The sequence below is a fragment of the Musa acuminata genome, chromosome BXJ3-6 (assembly GCF_036884655.1).
Source record: "Musa acuminata AAA Group cultivar baxijiao chromosome BXJ3-6, Cavendish_Baxijiao_AAA, whole genome shotgun sequence".
Lineage (NCBI taxonomy): Eukaryota > Viridiplantae > Streptophyta > Magnoliopsida > Zingiberales > Musaceae > Musa > Musa acuminata.
Genome location: NC_088354.1, coordinates 36,278,483 through 36,300,639, shown reverse-complemented (window position 1 = coordinate 36,300,639; position 22,157 = coordinate 36,278,483). Strand labels below are relative to the sequence as shown.

The following is a 22,157-nucleotide window of genomic DNA, read 5'->3' as shown; positions in this document are numbered from 1 at the left end:
AAGGGTTTTGATACTATGACAAACTAGCGAGATTTCCTCGTCAATCTTATCTGCTGTCAAGTATCAATTAGAGGTCATAGAACTAATTTATGGCTGGAGAAAGCAATATACGAACAAGTGCAACAGAAATGATTTCCAAACGCCACATGAAGAGCGTGCCATATGTTCTCAGAGAAGGCCTGCGCGCGAGTGGAAGGGAAGGGAAGGCGTCGTCGAAGCCGCTCGCTCGAGGTTGCTTTTCTTCTTCTGATGCTGCTGCTGCTTCTTGTTCATCTCCTCCTCCGCCGTCTTCTTGCTCCCCTTTTCTTTTGAGGATTGCACCGATGGTTTCCCAGGGAAGATCTTGGCGATGGCCGGCACGCACGAGCAGCCGAAGGCCATCTCTCTCTAGTGCTCCGATGAACCCTTCTCTTCCTCGAAACGGTTTTTGCTTCTCGAGCAACTTCTGCAACTTATGCTGAGGAGTGCGTGTTCGCGAGTCCTTTTCTAGCTGAGAAACTTGCTCAGCAAGCAGTCGAGCACGTTTGTTGACTGTGATCGATTAATTTATGGCGAGTGTACTCCATGAAAAAGACAAGAACGGTGCCACGAGTTAGAGCTCACTGGCGTTCCCTCTACAAGATGACGACTCAAGACTTGTATGCATGTTATCCTGATGCTCGAAAGTTCCCAAAGACCAAGTTTACATGGCGGCGAAGGAGTACTAACATAGAACATGGGGTTTGGAAGTCACGAGTGCAAAACCTTATCTTCCCATCTCCACGGCTAAAGAAACAGTACCGAATGCCATTGTTGCTTTCTTTTTCTTTGACTTCATTAGAGAATCATGTAGAGTGGTGGGTTTGAAGTCACTGATCTAAAGGCTGCAAATGATTCAAAGACGACACGCAATCCCGGTGGATTAACTTGCTTCACATGGCTCCAACAAAAGCTAAGGTCATGAGAGGATCACCATTCTTGTTCTTGTCAACTATATGGACCACCTTCGGAGGGAATCAGGTGGGACTATCGATGGGTGTTCTAATTGGACACAAAAATGCATCTAGTAGCAGGTTGATGAAAATAATAGAAGATAAGGATAATTATTGAAAAAAAATTATTGAAGAAGTGATAAAACTTAAATACATTAACACGTCCCTCTCCTATTTCCGAATAGAAGATTTTACTTAACAGAATAGAGAGATTTTCTCATATAGTTGAGAAAATCTTTTCTTCTATCATGCCCCCGTAAGATGGTATTCCCGTAGGATATCAATCTTGGATCGATGTAAAGAATAGTTTACGAGTGAGAGTCGCTACTATTGTGATTGCTGTTGCTGTGAGGGCACAGGCGTTCCTTTCGTTCCCCTTAAATTCGTCCTTCATTCTTTTTAAATCCGTCGATTATTGGCAAATCAACATTCGACAAGGGCAAAGCTTTACTTTTGTCAACGACGTTAGTGCCGAAGGCAAGAGCGAAGCTTCGCTTTCTCACTGCTCTACTCTAATACCATGATGAAAATTATAGAAGATAAAAATAATTATTTATTAAAGAAATAAAGAAATTTAAATATATTAATATATCTCTGATTTCCTCGTATAATTGGGGAAATCTTATCTTCTATCACATTTATCCAAAGAAACCTGATCGATACCCACAAAGATTGAAGAACAGGACAAACTTTTTGAATTGGAAAAATGAGATCGACTAACATAGCACACATGTAGTCAGCAAACGAGCTCTGCATCTTATAAAGACAGCACCCTATTTTTACAGACTAGTTAAGCAATTTCAGAAAATTCTGTGTCCATAATACACAGATTTTGTGTTCTTTCTCTCTCTCTCTCTCTCTCTCTCTATATATATATATATGACTAAAAGAACTTCCATGATTTAGATGAGCTTCATGAGCATTCGTCAGATGCCATTAAAGCCTTGTCTATCTTGTTACAGAAGAGACGGCCGAGACTGGTAGGGGAAAGTAGGCACCACCAAGACAGCACCCTCTTGTCTCTTCTTCTTCAGCTCCCCCCTTTCAACTATTTTCTCCTTCTCCTTCACGCCGTTGGTCTTCTCTAGTTTGTGGTTGAAGCCAGCGCCAACTCCGTCGACTGTCGCGGTTGGTGATCTCATTGGTGAAGCCTTGCAGAAAACTGCAAGAACAGAAGAACCAAACCCCATCCGGGCTAGCTATTCCTTTGGACTCTCTTCTTTTTCTTCAGATTTGTGAGGTCTTGGTGGTCTATTAATACCGAGGTTTAATTTGCTTGGTGGCGAAGGTTGTGCGCCTCGTGTCAACAGATATCATCACGGTCAAAGAGGAACTCGTCTTATATTACTTGGTATCCAAGAACCAGAAGACGGAAGTAGGGACGAAGAAGAGTCAAAAGATAAGTGTTACATGTCAAGGAGCTGAGAAGAAATTGGCCGCAAACCAGATGGAAGAGCTGTGGCTCAGAGACGAGTCAAAAGAACCGGCTTGATGCACTCACTATGAACCTACGTGATAACATTAGCATGTAGTTAGTTGACCCTTATTGTAAGAAGGTCTGGAAAGTATACAATATTATTTTTCTGTAGATTATACTGTGAATTTGTATCTATTTATAAAGATGAAGATATTCTTCTTAAAAGGTCATTTAAGTATACATGTATTGTTTCTTAGTAATCTTATTCAATATGACCCTCCATTTTATATAGATTAAGCTTATTTTTCAACAACCTTCTTAATTTAATTTTCTTTCTCCATGTTTTTGTAGAAAGTTCTTCAATTTGAGAAATACCTTTTATATCTTCTTCAAATCTTTCAAGATAGTTCTTTGGCATCTCGTATCGTCATCATATGATGCTTTTTACAGCTTTTTTCTACCACGTTAATATCTATATATGAATTTTGTAAGATCGCTCATCCTTTATAAAATGGTAGCTGACATAAACTCTTTCAATGACAAAAACAAGATGATGAAGACCATGAGCTGATAAAAACAAGATTGGTTCTCCAGTGTTCCAGTTGCAAATAGGTTGATTGATCTTCTTCCTTCAAGAAAGAGAGATGGAGATTGATACTACGTGATGATCTTTGCATGAGGTTCTTGCACCAATCTCAAATATATATGGTGGGAAATCCATCATTCCGGCTTTCTCTTTTTGAGGAATCCATCGTCTTTCGGATCTTTCTAACAACTGGTTAGTAGAAGAAGGAAGGACACCGGAATCTCTCTACGATGAAGATATATTTCTTGTGGAGCAACTGCTACATGGAATATTACTAATCGAAATATGAAAGAACAAAGGAATCAGCACAAGATATCGTCCATCCCTATTCCGAGCACACAGCCGCCCCGCCGGCCGTCCGTGGCTCAACGAAGCCCCGGTCGCATGTGAAATGGCAAGTACGGCGTCGTCAAAGCAGCTTGCTCCAGGTTACTCTTCTTCTTCTTCTCCTTCTGCTGCTGCTGCTGCTGTCTCTCCTCGTTCACCTCGGTCTTCTTACTCGCCTCTCCCTTCGATGCTTGCGCCGATGGTTTCATGGGGAAGACCTTGTGGAGCACAGGCATGCAAGAAAAGCTAGAGGCCATGGCTACAACTCTGATGAGAACTTGTGCCGCTTGTTTAACTCGTATGCATTTTATAGACGACAAAGGACACCGGGCAGTCCACCTAGTTTCTCGAGAGAACGGAGATGCCTCCTGGTTCATGGAAGAGCACTGTGTTTGACCAAAGACCAAGTAGTATAACTTGGAGGCCAAGGAAAGAGGAACCACTGACCACGACAATGATATCTTGGCAGAAATTTCCATGGCGTAGCTATTTTGACCCATAAACAAGTGACATACCTTAGTGATGGGGCAAGCTGACAAGGGGATTTCATGGTGCCTGAATCATACATTGACAAAGACACAAAAGAAGACCAGTGGATGAGACTTATAGAGCCGAGTGTATGAAATTACTCCCCATCAAATTCTACTTCCTCTATTTATTTGACTGAAGCTGCAAACACCAGATGCAAGACCCGTGTAAGAAAAAAAATCTAGTAGCTTAATTTATCTGACACCACAATCTGGGAAGATAAGGATCAACATATCAAGCTGTTTCTTGCGTTGTCCACAGTTGATGTGACCAGCCAACCAAGCTTTGTAAGCTACAATTCATATATTATATAACACAATGATCAGCAAGATTAGTAGGCATATGTAGCTGTTTTCTTATTGCCAGCTCTCCAGACTTGTTGGCGTTCTATAATTTCCATTTAACTATGAATTTTTGTAGATGGTCCCCTTTCTTTTAGATTAATATTCATCATCATTACACACCAAATCTTATAAACAAATGTATTTATTATTAATGAATAATAGCAAGTCAAATATGAAATATGGGAAACTACTTGTCATATGTAATGTTGGGATTCAAATGTTGAGATAAATAGCTTAGTTTCGATTATGGACAACTGAAAAAATATGTGCTTTGATTGTAATGATCCCTTAAGAGATATGATATACAATTGAGCATGTTCAAAATTATATCTAAAATTTAGTCAATAGGTGAATTTATAATATAGAATGTAACATTACAGATATTAGATTATTGTATAACAAGTATTTCTATGTATATAGATGGAGCAACAATATATAGTGTCAGATACAGCATGGTCCAACATGCTATGACAAATGCAATCTAACCTATGTCGTGAGTCTGAAAAAAAGGAAAACAAACCATGAAAATACGGTGGAAATGAACACAAAATGTTGTCATGGCTGAAGCAACAAGCAACACTTCCAAACACCAGAAAGCCATTGCAGGGAAACTTCTATGCATGCCACTTCGGTTCAGATATAATTTGATCTGTCGAAGCCTGATGAGGGGATCAGAGTGGAAAGTGGTCCAGCCCATAGGTGGGCTGGATAATAGAGTGATATATTATCGAGTCAATATTTGTGTTCTTGATATTATTATGATTCTCTAGTTATTCTAGAGAATATATATTGTAAACCTATTATCATTATTGATGATAGTGGAGGCTTGAAGCGGATTACGGTCCCGTAATTTTTTTTAAAATTTTTTACGTAAAAATTTGGTATCTCAATTTATGATTAATTTATTATTCTAACATATTAATATTTATTTTTGGTAAGAAGTTGATATTTTGATATATAAAGAGGGAAAATAATTATTTCGTTTCAATATTTTTTCAATAAAAACGTATTCAAATTTTGTGTGGAGCAATAAATTCTACAATCTGTCACATCAAATTTTATCATGATCTCATCAATTTCAGATCCTTTGACTGAGTTGGAACACCTAAACTAATTCGGAACACGGTATCAAGAAATGCTAAGATCAAGATAGATGCTTTGACAATTAGAACACCATTGGTTGTACCAAGATTGACTCTCATCAATTGCATTATTAACAATATTATGTGTAGTATGTATGATATATAAATAAAAATAATATTTATTATTCAACGGATTTGTTAATAAGAATATTTTTTGTACTCCTTTATCACATAATGAATTGCTATTCTTATCAAAATTATTATGATTGAAATTTGTGAAAGCATTCAACATGATTTTTTATAATGTTTTCAATTTATGAACTGTAATACTATTATTGTAGGAAAGAACTGATACTAAGATAATAAATTAAAAGAAGGAACAATATATTAGGCAAACTCAGAATAGTACATACAAATCATTTGTCTATCGGATTTGAGTTTGTACCCTCAAATCTCTTTCAGTCTCTTCAAATCAATCAGAGAGAAAAAGAAAATATTTTGAGTTATCAAAAATTGTTTCAACCCTCATTACACTCATTTTTCATCAAGTAAATAACTTATCAACTAAAATCCATGTTGACTAATCAAACTTGCCAAACAAATTGTTCTCTAAATAGAAAACATATCAGTGGTAAATTAAGAATTCGAAAAATACAAGTCAATCTCAATCCTATATTGGATTTCTTGTGCAGTGGGACATCCTTGCGTTTCTATATCTGCCTTATCCCCTCTTCCGCGAGACATCCTTGCACTGCTACATGTCTCATTTGTCTGCTTCTATAGGAGGATGAGTATCTCCACGACCACAAGGAATCAGAGCTAAGATGATGGCGAAGAACTTAGCGTAATATATATATACATATATATATACACGCATAGAGAAAGAAAGATCGATACAGAAAGATGAAAGCATTTGAGGTTTTTTGTTTGTAAACCCACTTCACATGTGTTAATGGAAATGTTCCTTTCATGAGAAAAGAAAAATAAGTTTGACTTGGGTGTTGTAAATAGTGAAGCTGATTAATCGAATTAAGTCCAATCATATTGTTTTGTGTTGTTAGCAATGAAGCAAACACCATGATCTAATACCAAGTCAACAAGTCAATAATCACTCAAGTCATTGTTCAACGTACTCGGTTATAATGTTCCTTATTCAATGATCGAAGGATAAGTTGAACCCTATACCCTCGTTACATGAATATATGTTAATTATGATGCATGCGGCACAACTTACGGTCATCCAACTTTGAACGCAATATGACTCGACGAAGTGTGAAAGCAGCTTTCTTAGGATGTTTCATGCTGATGGACAAAAAATTGTCGAGAGGTCTCTGTAAGTGTTTTACTGTCAAATATGATCTTATCCAAAGCTTCAACATCAGATAGGGCACACTACCTACACTGTTAACTGTTAGGGTTACAGGTATCTTACAAATCGCTTCTCATATTACTGTCTTGCTCATCGGAGATAGATTAGCAGAAACTTCTTTAAGTGAGATATTATGGGTTGGATTCTGAGAGACAGGTGAGAACAAAAGATGACAGGATCTTTGTTCCAATTGGTGGCTGTCTCAACTTGCAGATGGTGTCATACAAAACAAATCAATCAATCATTTAAAACATGACGTTTTCTTCTTTGATTTTTATTATTTATAGGAGATTGAGTTGATTCTGAAACTTAGAACAACAGCATTAACCGATGCAAGCTTAAACGACAACACTTACAAACACTAAACACGCGTGCAAACCCTTTTCTGGAACTTGAGAGAACGCCAATCCATGCAAGCTTCCAATGAGCCTTTCTATCCCTGGTGACTTGTTGTGTGGCTACGAAATGTAGTTGTAGTCTGTTCTGGGGTGGTGCAAGAATCTTCTTTAAGTGACTTCAGTTTTCTTGACCTTCTCTCTGATCTCGATATCTTCGTCGACGGAGAGGACCACCACTTCAGGGCCACACGGCCCCGGAACGATGGCCTCTTGGACGTGAACATGCTCCACGACATCGACAACTTCCGTCTCCTCAACTATCTCCTTCTTCTTCTTCCTGTAGAAGAAGAGTGCAGCAGCCAGGAATGCGAGGAAGAATAGCCCGCCGAGACAAACGGACACCACGATCACCGTCGTGTGTCCTGGCGGCGGTGGACTATATGGTGGTGGTGCTGGTACCACGGGTGGACTATATGGTGGTGGTGCTGTTACCACGGGTGGACTATATGGTGGTGGTGCTGGTACCACGGGTGGACTATATGGTGGTGGTGCTGGTACCACTGGTGGACTATATGGTGGTGGTGTTGGTGCCAGGGGTGGACTATATGGTGGTGGTGTTGGTGCCGGGGGTGGATTACATGGTGGTGCTATTGGTGCCAGGGGTGGACTATATGGTGGTGGTTTTGGTGCCAGCGGTGGACTACATGGCGGCTGTGGTTGAGGTGGCGGCAGCGGAGGCGGTGATGGTGGCAGCAGTGGTGGTGAGCAGTATGAACATTCATACTTCTGAGAGCGAGGCATTCTGAAGAAGAATAGACGGAAATGTATTCGAGTTGTGCAGTGGAGGCCAAGTTCAAAGGCTGTGGGTATTTATAGAGGAATTAATCGGGACATGCGTGTTTAGGAATATGACTGTGAAGCTTAGAATAAGAGGTTCTCTCCATCTCGGAAAGCAATTGACTTGGAACGGCGCCATGCGCTTGTGCTGGAAGCAAACGAAACGAGTTCAGACCATCTTCCAAATCTTACCTCTGACAGTCTATTTCTATGATTTCTGAAGCCAAAATGATATAGAGAAGGTGTCCTTTGGGTGCTACAAGAGAGTAGTCACCATAATTCTACATTTCACTCCATGCCGATCTAATTATTCTGTATCACACAATGTTTGGTTCCCCTCTCCGGGAATTAATCCCACTTGGATGTGAAACGCATGCTGTATTCAAGAAATGGAATCAAGTCAAACAGCATGCTGGCATGCCAAGTCAATCGGATGGTGCACATGGATCTGCCTTGTGCCTATCTATCGTCAGTTCCCAGAAAAAGGAGATGAAGCTCACAACGCCACATCACCCTGCAGGGCGTTGACCAAATATTTTGGAGTTCTTGAGGTCGCTACGATTCCACAGTGACGACAGACAGAGCGCTCCAGCATGGGCATGCATGTAAACAGACTTGGACCGAGGCAACGTCCACGTCATTGGTGGAAGCAAGCAAGCAATCAGCTTACTTGCATTAAGACGGCAAATAACAAGTGGTGCAATTAATATCTGCATTCGATGCCATTGACTGCTCATCAACCTTCCTTCCCTCCATCGATGATAACTGCCTCCGATAATGACTTCGAGGTGACGAGAGATTCTAAATCATCCACGCAATGGCTTCAGATCTCCACCTCAAGTAATCCTGAGGATATGAATTCTTAAGGACTGTGCAATCATCAGTCATAAGAGGAAGGAACCTACTGATTATTAATGTGAGCATGTGGTTGCTAATAGGTCTCATAGGTTATTCTAACCACGAAAATGTTTCTTCTAGAGAAGCATTATCTGATTCGAATGAATCAATAGATGATGTATCTATCAATTGTTTCTCCAAGAAAACAAAACTAATGGTTCCAAAGTTTGGTTCTCACGTGAAATGGTAATCTCCTGCAGCAGTGGGTGATCATAAATAATTTGAAAGGTCCAGATTAAACAAAATTAAAGGCACTTGCAATTAACACGGTTGTTGTTGCTTTATTTTAATAAAAGAAAAGATAGGTGACAAACACAGAATTCGATTTTATTATAATTTATTAATATTTTTATCAACTAAGTTAACTGTCACATGACACATTTCTCTAAGAAAGGTGAAACTTGCATAGAAATATTACAAATATCTCATTCTTGGATTCTATCTTACTTTTATTTCCTATAAATAATTTATGAATGATAATATTAATCATGAAATTAAATATCTTTGCTACTAGATAATTAGTGTAAAATTATGTTAGATCTCATGAACATGAATTTTAATTGATTTTAGTATAGAGCTAGGTTGTCATCTGGTAAGCTAGGAGGTTGCTCGAAAGCGTCCATCACATTCATGCTTAAATGTGATGCAAGTAGGCAAGAGTTTTCTCATTATTTTGGATTAAGAGAAATAAAGAAGTTAGTAGATATTATGATTAGATGAGAAATAAATATTATTTACTTACACAAGACTAAGTGGGTAGACAAAAAAATCTAGAGGTATTGATAGTACTGGATTTATATTTTGATATACTAGAAAAGTTAAACATAGAAATAGTGTAAAAATTATTATTCATAAGGATCTTAAGAATAATATTATATATATAAAGATTTAAAAATAAAATTATAGTTCTAAAATTTATGAGAGAACAAGATACTTTGAAAGTCATTAGTGCTTATGCTCTTCAAGTCAGATTGAATGATTAAACCAAAAAATTTTTTTGGGAAAGCTTATAATAACTAAAAAACTTATGATCGAAGGAGATATAAATGATCATGTAAAGAAAACATATGATTAATATAAATAGGTGCATGAGGGCTTTGGTTATAAAGAAAGAAATAAAAATGATGGTATGATTTTAGATTTTGTAATTTAGTATGATCTTATAATTATGAATATTCACTTTTAAAAAAAATTAATTACTTATAAGATTGGTCACAGCTACAGTCAACTGTATTTCTTTCTTACTAGAAAGGTAGATAAAACTATTTTTAAAATTAATAAAGTTATACTTGATGAAAGTTTGACTTTTATTTAATATCTAAAAAATTTATATTATCAAGATGAATGAATGAATACGTAGAATTATTAGAAAAGATAATAAAAAAAATACTTTTATTTGTGAACAACGATGAGAATCTTCAATCTTTCATGATGTCAATCATTTTAATGACATTAATATTATTATACTTATGGAGACAAAACATGAGTGTTTAGTCAATTAGAGAATATGTTTCCTTATCTATGGTTTCACTACTATTTAAAGCTTAAAGTTAGAAGTGTTTTTCATTCAAATGTTATGAAAAAAGCATTTTAGGAGACGATAGTAAAAAAAAGAAAAAGAAAAAAGAAATTAATGTTAATGGTATGAGAAGTGATGAAAAAGACTTAATTTTTTTAAATAAAAATTATAAATATAAATATAAATATTTCAAACTTAACTAAATATATAACTTTTTTTATATATTTCAATGACGATAAGAGATTCATATAGTTGATCATAAATAACTGAGATTTATGGTTTTATTGTAGTTATTGCTACTGCAATTTGTTTCAGTATCAATGGAGCTCATTTCCTGCTATTCTACATCTCTATACAACTAAACATCAGGAAGAAAATCCAAGAAGTTCCACAAAGAAATGGAAAGCAATCTCAAATAAAGTCAATATGTTTGACTGTGTTAGAACCATATTTGCCTACAAGAAACAAATACAACAACTTGCTTAAAATAAGAAACCAGTATTCTCATTATTGCTAGCTATTTGCCTATGAATAACAAATGCATGGAACAAATTCAGAAACTTTCCCTGCTTCCTTCATCAGCTTGCCGAAAACCACCAGTTTTCCATTTAACTAATCGAAGGATGTGTCGAGTTTGGCAGCCTTTGGCCATGAATGAATGAAGTGAATAGGCGAAGAGCTCTAGCTGGTTGTGCATATGGAACCATGTGAGATGCACCTCTTACAGTTGCAAAAGTCAGTAGGTTCCCGTATTCCGTTACCCAGCCACCGACCTTGCCACGATGAGAAGAAAGAACATCAATACATTTGCTCGTTTTTGAGAGGAACATTTGCACAAGTAGATCATAAGAAATGGAACTAGCAATATAGAAAATAATCAAAATAGTGATACAGAAAAGTTAAAGAAAATAAAGCAAATTTGCACTTCACAATCTTGATTTTACAGTACAACAAGTAGATTAATCCCCAGCCTGAAGAAATATCAAGAATAAATGCATGTGCATGAGTGGATCAATTGCAATAAACAATGCTAAAGTATCTGTTTCTTAGGAAAAGAACAAATTAACAATGTTGTTTTCGATGTGTCGGAGAATGACAAAGGAATTTTGATTACCTGGCCTTTGTAAAACCAAACTCCATAAGGAACCGTTACACGGAAATTCAAGTCATGGGCTAGTTCCCGTACAAGTGTTCTCGAGCCCAAGAGTGGCACAACAGAATCTTGGTCACCACTGTAGTTACAAGAACATCAAGCAAAGATGTTCAGATTGAGTATGCAACATTAACATTGGGAAGATGTGCTTTCATGGTAAAAGAACTCACCTGAAAACCCAGACTGGTGTGCCATGCCTAATTATTTTCTTGAGCAAGGGCAGGATATCGATATCAACATCTGTGCTGCTGTAGTTCAGGAGCCTGGCAGAAGCAATATTTGGAAAATCAATGAAAATTATCATGAAAGAAGTATCATAAGTTTTGTTAGATAAAATAACATGAATAAACATTATAGATGAAATGAGTGAGAACATTAGGAAAAAAATATTTGGGAGATGGTTTACAAAAGATGGACAATGGAAAGGGATAAGATTTCATCTTCATTTGTTGTTAGATAAAGAACCAACATAAGTTGCTACTAATGAGTATTTATTATGCTTTCAATATATTTTTTCGTGTTTTGATTCAGAATTTCAAATAACTGGCAAATGCAACTTCCAATTATAATATGAGAGAACAATAATAAGCAGACAAGTATTTGTTGTAAAACCACATTTCATTTTTTATAGACTATCATGCACAGTGATTCTCTCAGAGTTCATGGCCTCAAAAGTGATTTTGATCCTAATGCTATTTACCCTAATTATCATTTCCCATATATCGATATTAAAACTATAATGCTTCCTCTGTAAGGTTTTAAGGATCATATGCCCATCCAAAAGTGTCAAAACAAAAGAAAAAAAAGAAATTAACTTCATATTGTTATACATAAAGCTCAAATGGAAACCATCTCTAGTTAAGAGTTTATCATATACGTATGGATACAAAGGAACAAAATTGAACTCGATAAGAACTAGAGCACTTACCCACTACACATGCCCCAAGAATAAGGCAATTTTGTCCTGTTAGCATGAAGAGCAAGCTGAACTTGTGGAAGATTGAAATAAAAATACCTTTCTACTGACATGCAAACATCAACGCCAACACTCATCTTAGTAACCTAATTTGAAACAAGGAGACACACACAAAAGAAATCCAATGAAAAGCAAAATAAATAACAATTGCTTATGATAATAAAAACTTAACATTAAGAAGGCCAATTTGTTATAAATAGACTAGAAAACATACATATTTTCGCAATCTCAACTCTTGTTCCACAATTGATGGGTAACAGACATCTAGAATCACATCATATTCATTTATGTAATCCCCAACAATAATATTTGCCTTCTCAATGGCATCATTGCATGCTTTGCTCACATTGTGTGGATTACTGAAGGTGTAATCTTCAAAATCACATTGGTTCATTATTGTGAGGCCTATTTCATCAGATATCATACCATGGGACCAGAAAAACTCATATGTTGCTGGAGCATCCCTATCAAGCTTAAGAAGTGGGTTCCCAATCTAACAATAACACAGAGATACAGTGTAAAAATTAATATGTCGTAAGAGATCTGATAGAAGCAGAACTAATTCTCCTTACCGCAACTCCTTTGATGTTGAACTTGAAACCAGTGGAATGCTGATTATGATCTAAAAGAACATTGGCCAATTGTGGTATGTAATGCCCTAAGACAAATCAGAGAAAAATGGTAACAAGATTCATTCAATGTATATGAAATTTTCTTAAGGGTTATTCTAATAGGCACCTGCATAGCTTTCTCCAGTTAGAAATAAGTTCTTCAATCTGAACTCTGGAAATTTGTCATACCATCGCAGAAGAAATTTATACATGTCATTAGCTTGCAAGAAAAGATCAAGGACCAGTCAGAAGAGAGAATGAGAAAAGACACTAATTATACAGTAAATAGAAAAGAGACATAGTCAACAATATATTAAGAATTTAGAAGACTTGCAATTCCATAGTTAATTTAACAAAGGCCTGTCTGGTTTGGAGTCTCATAGACCTACCAGTTGATTCATCTCCACAGTTATAATCAGAAGTTGTATTGGAGTAAGACCATCCAACTCCAGCAGGAGATTCAACAAAAAGGAGATTTGAAACTACAAAGTTGAAACAGATAAGATAACGACCTATATCATTGACAAGAATTTATTGTTCATCAAAATTATATCACATTGCTACAAAAGAAAAAGGCACCTTTATTCCATGACATTTTATTTAATCGAAGACCCCGTCCATCACCTCTAGGGAAAAATGGACCAAGCTCAGTAAAAGCACCCCCTCCAACTGAAGAACAACCTGGGCCTGGATACAAAATTCATTTTTAACATTTGCTAGCTCCGATACATTTAAGACATTATATATCTAGCAAGTCAAATCTAAAAATCAGAAACATGATATACATATACATATATATACATATACATACATATACATATACATATATATATATATATATATATATATATATACATATATATATATATATATATATACATATATATATATAGCAACTAAAGAGAAAAAAAACAGAAAAGAGAACAAATCTGAGATCAAGTAAAAGATCTTAGAAGACATATTGAAGTAAAGGTGTCTTGAGAAAAGATGAGGCAATATATCAAATGTTTCATACTATTATGCACTAACATGAAAACACAAAAATAGCAAGAAACATGAATAGTATGACATTGGAGTATAATCATAGTTTATAACTACAGACAATAGATCTTAGTTGTTTGTAACACTAGACCCAAAAAAGGGTAAGAGCACACCTGTATTCTTTTCAAATGGCAACAGAGTGCTCCTCTTTTGATGTGCTATGTGTAGGAATAACGAGCTTCACAAGGCACATATAGTGCACCCAGGATAGGTTGCCAATTGCCATGATTATATACAGTATCTGGGTTTCAAGACTTTTTTTTACTGTATTACTCAAGCGTAAAAACACTAGCTTTTTTAAAAAATCACCATGATTTATCAACATAGGTAACAAATTTATGCTATTTGTACTATTGTGGATTTCATCTGGATGATCACCATGATATTGAGAATGCTTTTGTTGATCTTTATTCTAAACTGTGGAATGATAATGAGTTTGTGAGGCTTACTATAGATTTGGAATTAACCACCATCAGCCATTTTCTCATGAAGAGATTAGGAATTTCTGTTCCTGAAGTATCTTAGGAGGGATGTTCAAATCACCTTATTGCTTTCTAGAATGAAACTTTCTCCATTTTGCAGCAAGGTTTTTTGTTGCAAGAAGGTCCCTACATAAAAGTTCAGTATAATTCTTTGCAACTCTTATTTAAGATCCATTTTTAGATAGTACTCCTGATTTTTTATCTTTAGTCATGGAGAAATATGGACAAGGATTTTGGACCAAAAAAATCTTCTTTCATGGAAATTGAAGTTTAACCTGGGATATAGAGAAGCAGAGAAGGATAAACATTCCAGTAAATATAGCACATGACTATTATTTTCTTCTACATAATAGAAACAAAGTAGGATAGCAATCTATCAATGGATTTGAGGAAGACCACTAAGAATATTGCTTCACTGGTGGGAATCAAACAAATACAATGATGCACGATGCAGGAGATGTCAAACAAAGCAATTTGCTTGTATCTTTGAGATGAACCAAGCATGAAATGAGTGTTCTCCTAGCTTATCCTCCAGGTCAACCAAGAAAACTAGGCTCACAAATGGCATAATAAAGTAGATACTTTCAGAAGTAATGCAAAGTATTAAATATATTAAAACTTGAACAGTGGAGATAGTCCACGCTTGACAGCCAACATAATGTTCTAAAATTAAAAGCAGACTGTACGAAGTATCCACAAAAGTACGAAAAGAATATGAACAATCTTTAACAAGATCAAGGCCGAGAAGCAGTTCATAGATCCAAGAGCCTAAAGAAACAACATTGGTTACCACTAGACTAGACAATCGAGAAAATGCCGACAATAGAACAGTAAGAAAAACCACCAAAACCATCGCAAGAAGGAACAACCGCAATGCGAAAAGAACAATTTTGATGAAGACAATACGAAAACGATCGCAAGAGAGAACAAGACATGAAAAAGAAGCAATCGTGACACCCACAGTACATCAAAGATGATCGGAAATATAAGCGAGAAGGAAGAGAAAAGAGTGACTTTGGCAACAAGGAAGGCCATCAAACACCAACCGCCATTGAGCCAGAGGGTGAGCGGCTTCGCGTGGGCATCTCCATCGGCTTCGGCAAAGTAATAGAAGAGAGTCCTCCCCGCCTTCTCATCGACATCCACATACCCCGCGTACTGCCTGAACCCCACTTTGGGCTGCCCAGGCAATCTCACCACCAGGTCCTCTTCCGGGTAGCCCTCCCCTCTCCTCCCCACCACCGCCACCACAACCACCACCACCACCATCAAACACCACCACCGCTCCATCTGGCAACTCCGCTAGAGAAAGGCACCAGCTTTTCCCTTCTCTGCCCTTCCTTTGGCCGTCCTCTCAGAGATAAAAACAGGAGAGGAGGGGAGTGGGATAAGATTGCGGCTATACGATCCAAAATCAAACTTCAAATAAATGTCAAGATTTCTGTTGCGGTGGATCACGTCTGCCGCAAGTAAAGAGATCCAGAAAAGATCTGCAAGGTCTGTTGGGATGAGGCACGTAGAATCCGGGGAGAGGACGGGACAAAGCAGGAAGTTTGAGGCCTCGAAGGCAGCGAGAGCAGGGAAGGGAGTGCTATAAATGATTTGGCCGTGACCACCATGCTTGCTCAAGCTCGGTTTACAGACTTTGAATCCAAATGTGGGGAGCTTTGGCCTTGGGGAGGGTGGGTGGCCCTTTAATGTGACTCATTAAAGCAGGGGGAGAAGGAAAAGAAGAGCCGTTAGTGGGGATCAAAGGTGACAGAGAGGAGGCTCATATGCTTCACCACTCCAATGCCACATGGCATGGCCGCAAAATTTCTGGGGAAGGAGGACGAGCACGAGGGAGGTGGCTCAATGCAATGTGTTTTGGGGTGTGTTGAGCTAATGATAGGTGTGATGGATACCAAAGGGAAGTCACAAGCTTTTTAATGAAGGTTACTATTCTCTTGTTTGGCCTGATTCAACCCTCATCATCTTTTTTCGAGAGACAACAGCATGCATGAGCTACTGAGAAGATTTGACCTTCGCTGGAGCTTGAATCACAATTTGTGGGGTAGCTGACTAGTGACCATGTTTTGGGACCATAAGAAATGATGGTGGTTCTTAAGATGGATAAAGGAGAGAGAGAGGAGGAGGAGGAATACTAACCTTCTGCTCATGCATGCTGCTGTCTCTCATTTGGTCAATCCATAAAAAGATGACTAGGAATCATCTTATTAAATCAGGCAAAACAAGAGAATAATAATATTCATTAAAAAGCTTGTGACTTTCTCTTGGTATCCATCACACTTATCATTAGCTCTGAGACATCCCTCTCATGTTCTTCCTCCTTCCCCCAGAAAGTTTCTGCACAATCAGCAGCTTCTTTTATAGGACAAACCTACTCAGATGGATACGTCTCCTAAGTGAAAATATATTAGGGACTACCTTTTGAATTTTTGACATTCTCATCAGTAGAAAGCCCATGTTTTGCTCCATTGATGCTGTTAATTCTTTACCTGTTGTTAATGATCCTATAGTGGGTAATGGTTGGAGTCATGGTATGTGGTTAGAGAGTTGAAGGGTTTGACCCAAAGAGATTTAGGATGACAGGAGGGTGTTGTAGGTGCTTCCAACTATTACTGGAGCCATGGAAATCAGGTTGTAGGTGTACAATGAATGAATTCAGATGGAAATCAGCCTGCTGACAGCTGAGTTTGATCTTTCTTAAGGGATTTTATAACTTATATATGTTATCTTTATTTTTTTTAAATCTTCATTATTCATCTTTTCTGATTTATCAACTATCTCTAGTTCTACTACAAAATACCAGAACCTATGCCTCTCATTCACTTCAAAGCATTAAAACTGATGATTTATCTATAGAAACTTAATTCACTAATGATTATTCTTTTGTATCTCTAATTAAATTCTAATCTATAAAAAAGTTTGAAACTAATTATGATTCATTCAAGTACTTTTTATCATTTTTTCTAAATATTTTGATGATTGTTATGATAATAATCATTAAAATTTCTCGAAACGACTAACTCAGATAGTTCACAATGATATCCTTAATCTAGTGTCTCTTTGTTTTGTTTGAGTTTATTCTCTAGTGAAATCCTCTTGTTTCAATTGTCAAAATAAGAAGAGTTCATATTTGTATTATGTTTATCGGATTCTTTTAAGATCGGTTAATCTAATTGCACTTGGATATATATATATATATATATATATATATATTGTCCCTTGTGGGCTAAGAGCACGCAAACATCCACCAACGTCATTGTTTGGTTTAGCCTACCGCACCGCACCGCACCGCACCCCACGTCACGCCACCTACCATTTCACGAGCCACCACCACTACCGCCTCGTAGGTTTGGTTTTTGACACGATTGGCTATCAACGTGTCACTATTTCCGGATCGTCTCTGTGTTTGGTAGAAGAACATTTCTCTGCGTAAAGGGGAGGAAAGACTATCTACCCGTTTGGCCTACCTATTCTGGGATTGCAGGGAAGGATGCCCTCGTGCGGGCCCTTGTTGTTGGCTGTGACCGAGCAAGCTCTGAACCCACGTTAGCGGTGTATATTTTGTTACAACGAACAGGATTCAGTAACAGATCTCCGTTAAGATGGAGACACGCCACCACCCCTTCTGCCGTCGCTACTCGCCGAAAAACAAAGCCATTGCTTCGGTCCTTGCCTCTTTCTTCTTTCCCAGTGGCCACGGCGTCCTTCCCACTGCGCCGCCCGTGACACACTCTCTCCCTTTCCCCCTCCGTGGATCCATCCAATTATAAAGCCAAGATCCACTAATGAGGAAATTCCAGTACACTTCCCCTCCTCGCCCTCGCCTCCTCTTCGTCACCATGGCTGCACTCCTCTCCCTCCCCCTCCTCCTCCTCTTTCTCATCCTCCCTTCCTCCGCCCCCTCCTCCCTTCCTCCGCTCCCGCCGGAGATTGCCCAAGCCTGCGGGGCCACCCGTTTCCCCTCCTCCTGCCACTCTACCCTCTCCCAGTCCCCCGACCTCCCTTCTAGCCCCTCCGCCCTCCAACTCCTCTCTGCCGCCGTCGCCGCCCCCTCCGATGCCCTCCCCTCCTCCCGCTCCCAAGCCGAGTCCATCCTCGCCTCTGCCGACGCAAACCCTGCTCGCGCCGCCGCCGCCCGCGACTGTCTCGAGCACCTCTCCCTCTCCGCCCGCCGCCTGTCCACCGCTTCCGCCGCCCTCCCCGCTGGCCGCCTCGCCGACGCCCGCGCCTGGGCCGGTGCTGCCCTCCTCTACCAGTACGATTGCTGGTCGGCCTTCAAGTACGTCAACTCTACCCGCCGCGTCGCCGATTGCATGGCCTCCCTCCTCGACCTGGCCGCCCTCACCAGCAATGCCCTCTCCATGATCGCCGCCTTTCAGCGCTTCGGTGATGACATCTCCCTCTGGGTCCCGCCCCAGACCGAGCGGGACGGCTACTGGGGCGACTCCCCCGCCGTCGCAGCCGGCGGCGGCAGCGGCTCCCTACGACCCGCCAATGGTGCCACCACCTTCCCGTCGGACCGGCCTCCAAATGCTACCGTGTGCAAGACCGGATCTTGCGACTACCAGAGCGTCCAAGACGCGGTGGCCGCCGCGCCTGATTTCGCCTCGGATCGGTTCGTCATCGTCGTCAAGGCCGGCGTGTACGAGGAGACCGTCCGAGTCCCGTTCGAGAAGACCAATCTGGAGTTGCTAGGCGAGGGGATGGGAGCCACCGTCATCACCGGCTCGCAAAACGTTGGCCACAACCAGGACGTGACCACCTACCACTCTGCCACCGTCGGTGTCCTCGGTGACGGCTTCGCAGCCCGAGACCTCACCTTCGAGAACACCGCCGGCCCTGGCGCCCACCAGGCGGTTGCTTTCCGCTCCGACAGCGATCAATCCATACTCGAATCGGTGGAGTTCCGTGGGCACCAAGACACCCTGTACGCGCGCTCCCTCCGGCAACTCTACCGTAAATGCCTCATCGCCGGCACGGTAGACTTCATCTTCGGCAACTCCGCGTCGGTGTTCGATCGGTGCGTCATCGAGGTGGTCCCACGCGCGGAAGGGCCAAGGAAGGCAGGGAGCAACCCGGTGGCCGCCCACGGACGGACCGACCCTGCCCAGGCGACCGGCTTCGTGTTCAGTGGCTGCGCTATCAATGGGAGCGACGACTACTTGGCTGCATACCAGAGGAAGCCAGGGGCGCACCGGGCATACCTCGGGCGGCCATGGAAGGAGTACTCGAGGACGGTGTACGTGAATTGTTACATGGGGGAGGTGGTGATGCCGGAGGGGTGGTTGCCATGGAGGGAAGATTTCGCGTTGAGCACGCTGTTCTACGGAGAGTACGGGAGTTCAGGGCCCGGGGCGAATGCGGCGGCCAGGGTGGGGTGGAGCAGCCAGATTCCTTCGGAGCATGTCGGAATGTACTCTGTGGAAACTTTTATCCAGGGGGATGAATGGGTTCCCTCGGAGCAGTAACTACAGCACAATGTGGTGGTGTGTTGCGTTCTGATACTTAATCTAAATTGGCTGAATGATGAACATGACTTAACCCTAAGAGGAAGAGCTTTTCGACGGACTTTGGATAGAGGAGACAGACAGCGCTAATGGTAGATTCGAGGATGCCTAAGTAGCCTTCCAAGAAGTGTTTCATGTGGCTTGAGGTGAACGATATGACAGCTTGATCAAGCTGAATCAACTGCAAATAGAGCACATCATCAAAGGAAAACATGAATCTTTCTGGTTTTTGAGTCTCTGTCAAACTTGGACTTGAAACACGGTTGTAGCTTCCTGTGAGTCTGCTGCACTGAATACAGCAGAGTGAAGGTTGGTTCTCTTGTGCCTTTTTTTCTTAGCCGATGCTTCAAGTTGTTCAGTAGTATAAACACCTCTTGTCTTCACCATGGCTAGCAGATAATGAATGGCTCATAACGAGTACTTGATGAGCTCTCATAATAACTAGCAGATAATGTCTGCACCTAAACTCCTCTTAGTCTTGTGTGAAATTTAACGAAAATATTGGAACATATTTATGACATGAAACCTTGAAGGGTTTCATGAAAACAAAATGTACCTACTTGTGGACGCGCATGTAGTCCAGCTAGAATTTTGTTGATCTCAAAATCAATTTTGTGGGCTCCATATTTGGGGATCAACTCCAGATAGATAGATGGACAATTTTAGAAATATTTGTTGTCGTCGATGAACTGAACTCAATCAATCAAAACCTGTTTGACGGATTCTACTAAGTCAAATATCAATAGAATTTCTAGTAGCACCCATGAGATCGAATGTCTTATACCATCATCCTAGTATGATCCAATGGTACGATGATATGTTAAGACGGATTTGGATAATCTTTGTCAATTATAGAAAGGTCAATATACTGTAAGGTGGTTCCCCTTTGGGGATTAGAGTATTTTTGACATGATAGACTATTCCTCGTGCTATTGGGAGTAACGTATCCTTGTTGTAGCAGGTAAGGGATATCACTATATTTGCTGTTTGGAGTGCGATATATGTTTTCTTTATTTGATATTAGGAGATGAACTTATCTCATTGGAGTAATGTCTTTCTATATATTATTGAGAGAGATTCTTCATCTGCTATGGGGAAGAATATGTCTCCCACTGTGATAGGTAAGAGATACCCTAGAGAGGCATAAATGTCTCTGGACTATATCTCCCTTGAATCCTAACTCTCAATGAATATTATATTTAGAATTATAGGAGTGCTCATAGGAAAAGTGGTATAGAACACCTCTCCTATCTACCTAAAACTCATTCGATCCACGTTATTTTGCTCTTAGAAAACATTTGCAGGAAGATGTTCCTTGCCGATGCAAAATTGAGCCACTTAAAACAAGTTGGGATAATGATTACTACTTGGCCAGAGGCAAATTGGATAGAATTCTCATCATATGGAATAACGACATCCTTTGATGTTCTTTAATTAGAAAGGATGACCAGCATTTCATTACCCAACAAAATGGTATATGCATCCCTGGCTGTTCTCTAATATATATGCTAGCACATTGATCTTGCACCGTAACTCTCACTAGTCTTTTCTTAGTAATCTCAATCTGCAAGATATTTCATAATTGTTGTGTGGTGACCTTAAATATAATACTTGTATGGGTGATAAGCTAAGGTGATAGGCCTTTTGTTCTCAATGCTTCGGTTACTAGCTTTCTAAATTCCATTAATAACATAGGTCTTTTAGATTTTAGTTTTAGATTTTTATGATTCTAACAATAGATTCATACATTTTTCGCATTTATACTCGTTTGGATCAGGTTGTTGTTGAATATTAGATTTTGATGATGAAACCAATTGATAAAATTATGATCTAATGTGCATTTAAGTGACGTAAGCCTAGCTTTAATCAGGGAAAGATAAATCGATTAAAATAGTGAAATCAGAGGTTGGACCGGAATGGAACATATCAGAAGATTGGACGTCGGGCTAGAGGGCTGATCGACCAATTGATAAAAGGCTTTATGACATGAGTTCGAGCATCGGGCCAGAAGGATCAAAAATTACGCCAAGGAGATCGGATGTTGTGAAGGTCAACATGTCAATTGGATAATACGTCGAAGGAGAGGACGATACGTCGAAAGGTCGGACGAAGTGCTGAATGAACCAATGACATGTCAGACAACGTATGATTGCTTGTAATCAA

At 39.6% G+C, this 22,157-nt stretch overlaps 2 protein-coding genes across 2 annotated transcripts; one reads left to right on the top strand and one right to left on the bottom strand.

Annotated features, from left to right (window-relative positions):
* Positions 1 to 10,676: 10,676 nt before the first annotated feature.
* LOC103989387 (serine carboxypeptidase-like 42) lies at positions 10,677 to 15,913 on the bottom strand. Its single transcript, XM_009408214.3, has 10 exons — positions 15,525 to 15,913; positions 13,535 to 13,642; positions 13,345 to 13,437; positions 13,083 to 13,175; positions 12,917 to 13,002; positions 12,559 to 12,837; positions 12,297 to 12,430; positions 11,539 to 11,631; positions 11,330 to 11,447; positions 10,677 to 10,988 (listed from the first exon to the last, which is right to left on the bottom strand). Exons 1-10 carry the CDS (start codon positions 15,766 to 15,768, stop codon positions 10,824 to 10,826), a joined length of 1,413 nt encoding a protein of 470 aa, XP_009406489.1. The 5' UTR covers positions 15,769 to 15,913; the 3' UTR covers positions 10,677 to 10,823.
* A 2,231-nt stretch (positions 15,914 to 18,144) lies between these two features.
* Positions 18,145 to 20,034, top strand: LOC103989385 (probable pectinesterase/pectinesterase inhibitor 51). Its single transcript, XM_009408211.3, has one exon. It carries the CDS (start codon positions 18,273 to 18,275, stop codon positions 19,953 to 19,955), a length of 1,683 nt encoding a protein of 560 aa, XP_009406486.2. The 5' UTR covers positions 18,145 to 18,272; the 3' UTR covers positions 19,956 to 20,034.
* The last annotated feature ends 2,123 nt before the right edge of the window (positions 20,035 to 22,157 follow it).

Coding starts and splice junctions, on each gene's coding strand:
- LOC103989387 (XM_009408214.3), bottom strand. CDS start 15,768: ATGGAGCGGTGGTGGTGTTTGATGGTGGTGGTGGTGGTTGTGGTGGCG. Junction 13,438..13,534: donor TAAAATGTCATGGAATAAAG/GTGCCTTTTTCT, acceptor TCAACTTTGTAG/TTTCAAATCTCCTTTTTGTT. Junction 13,176..13,344: donor CTGTGGAGATGAATCAACTG/GTAGGTCTATGA, acceptor TTTTCTTGCAAG/CTAATGACATGTATAAATTT.
- LOC103989385 (XM_009408211.3), top strand. CDS start 18,273: ATGAGGAAATTCCAGTACACTTCCCCTCCTCGCCCTCGCCTCCTCTTC.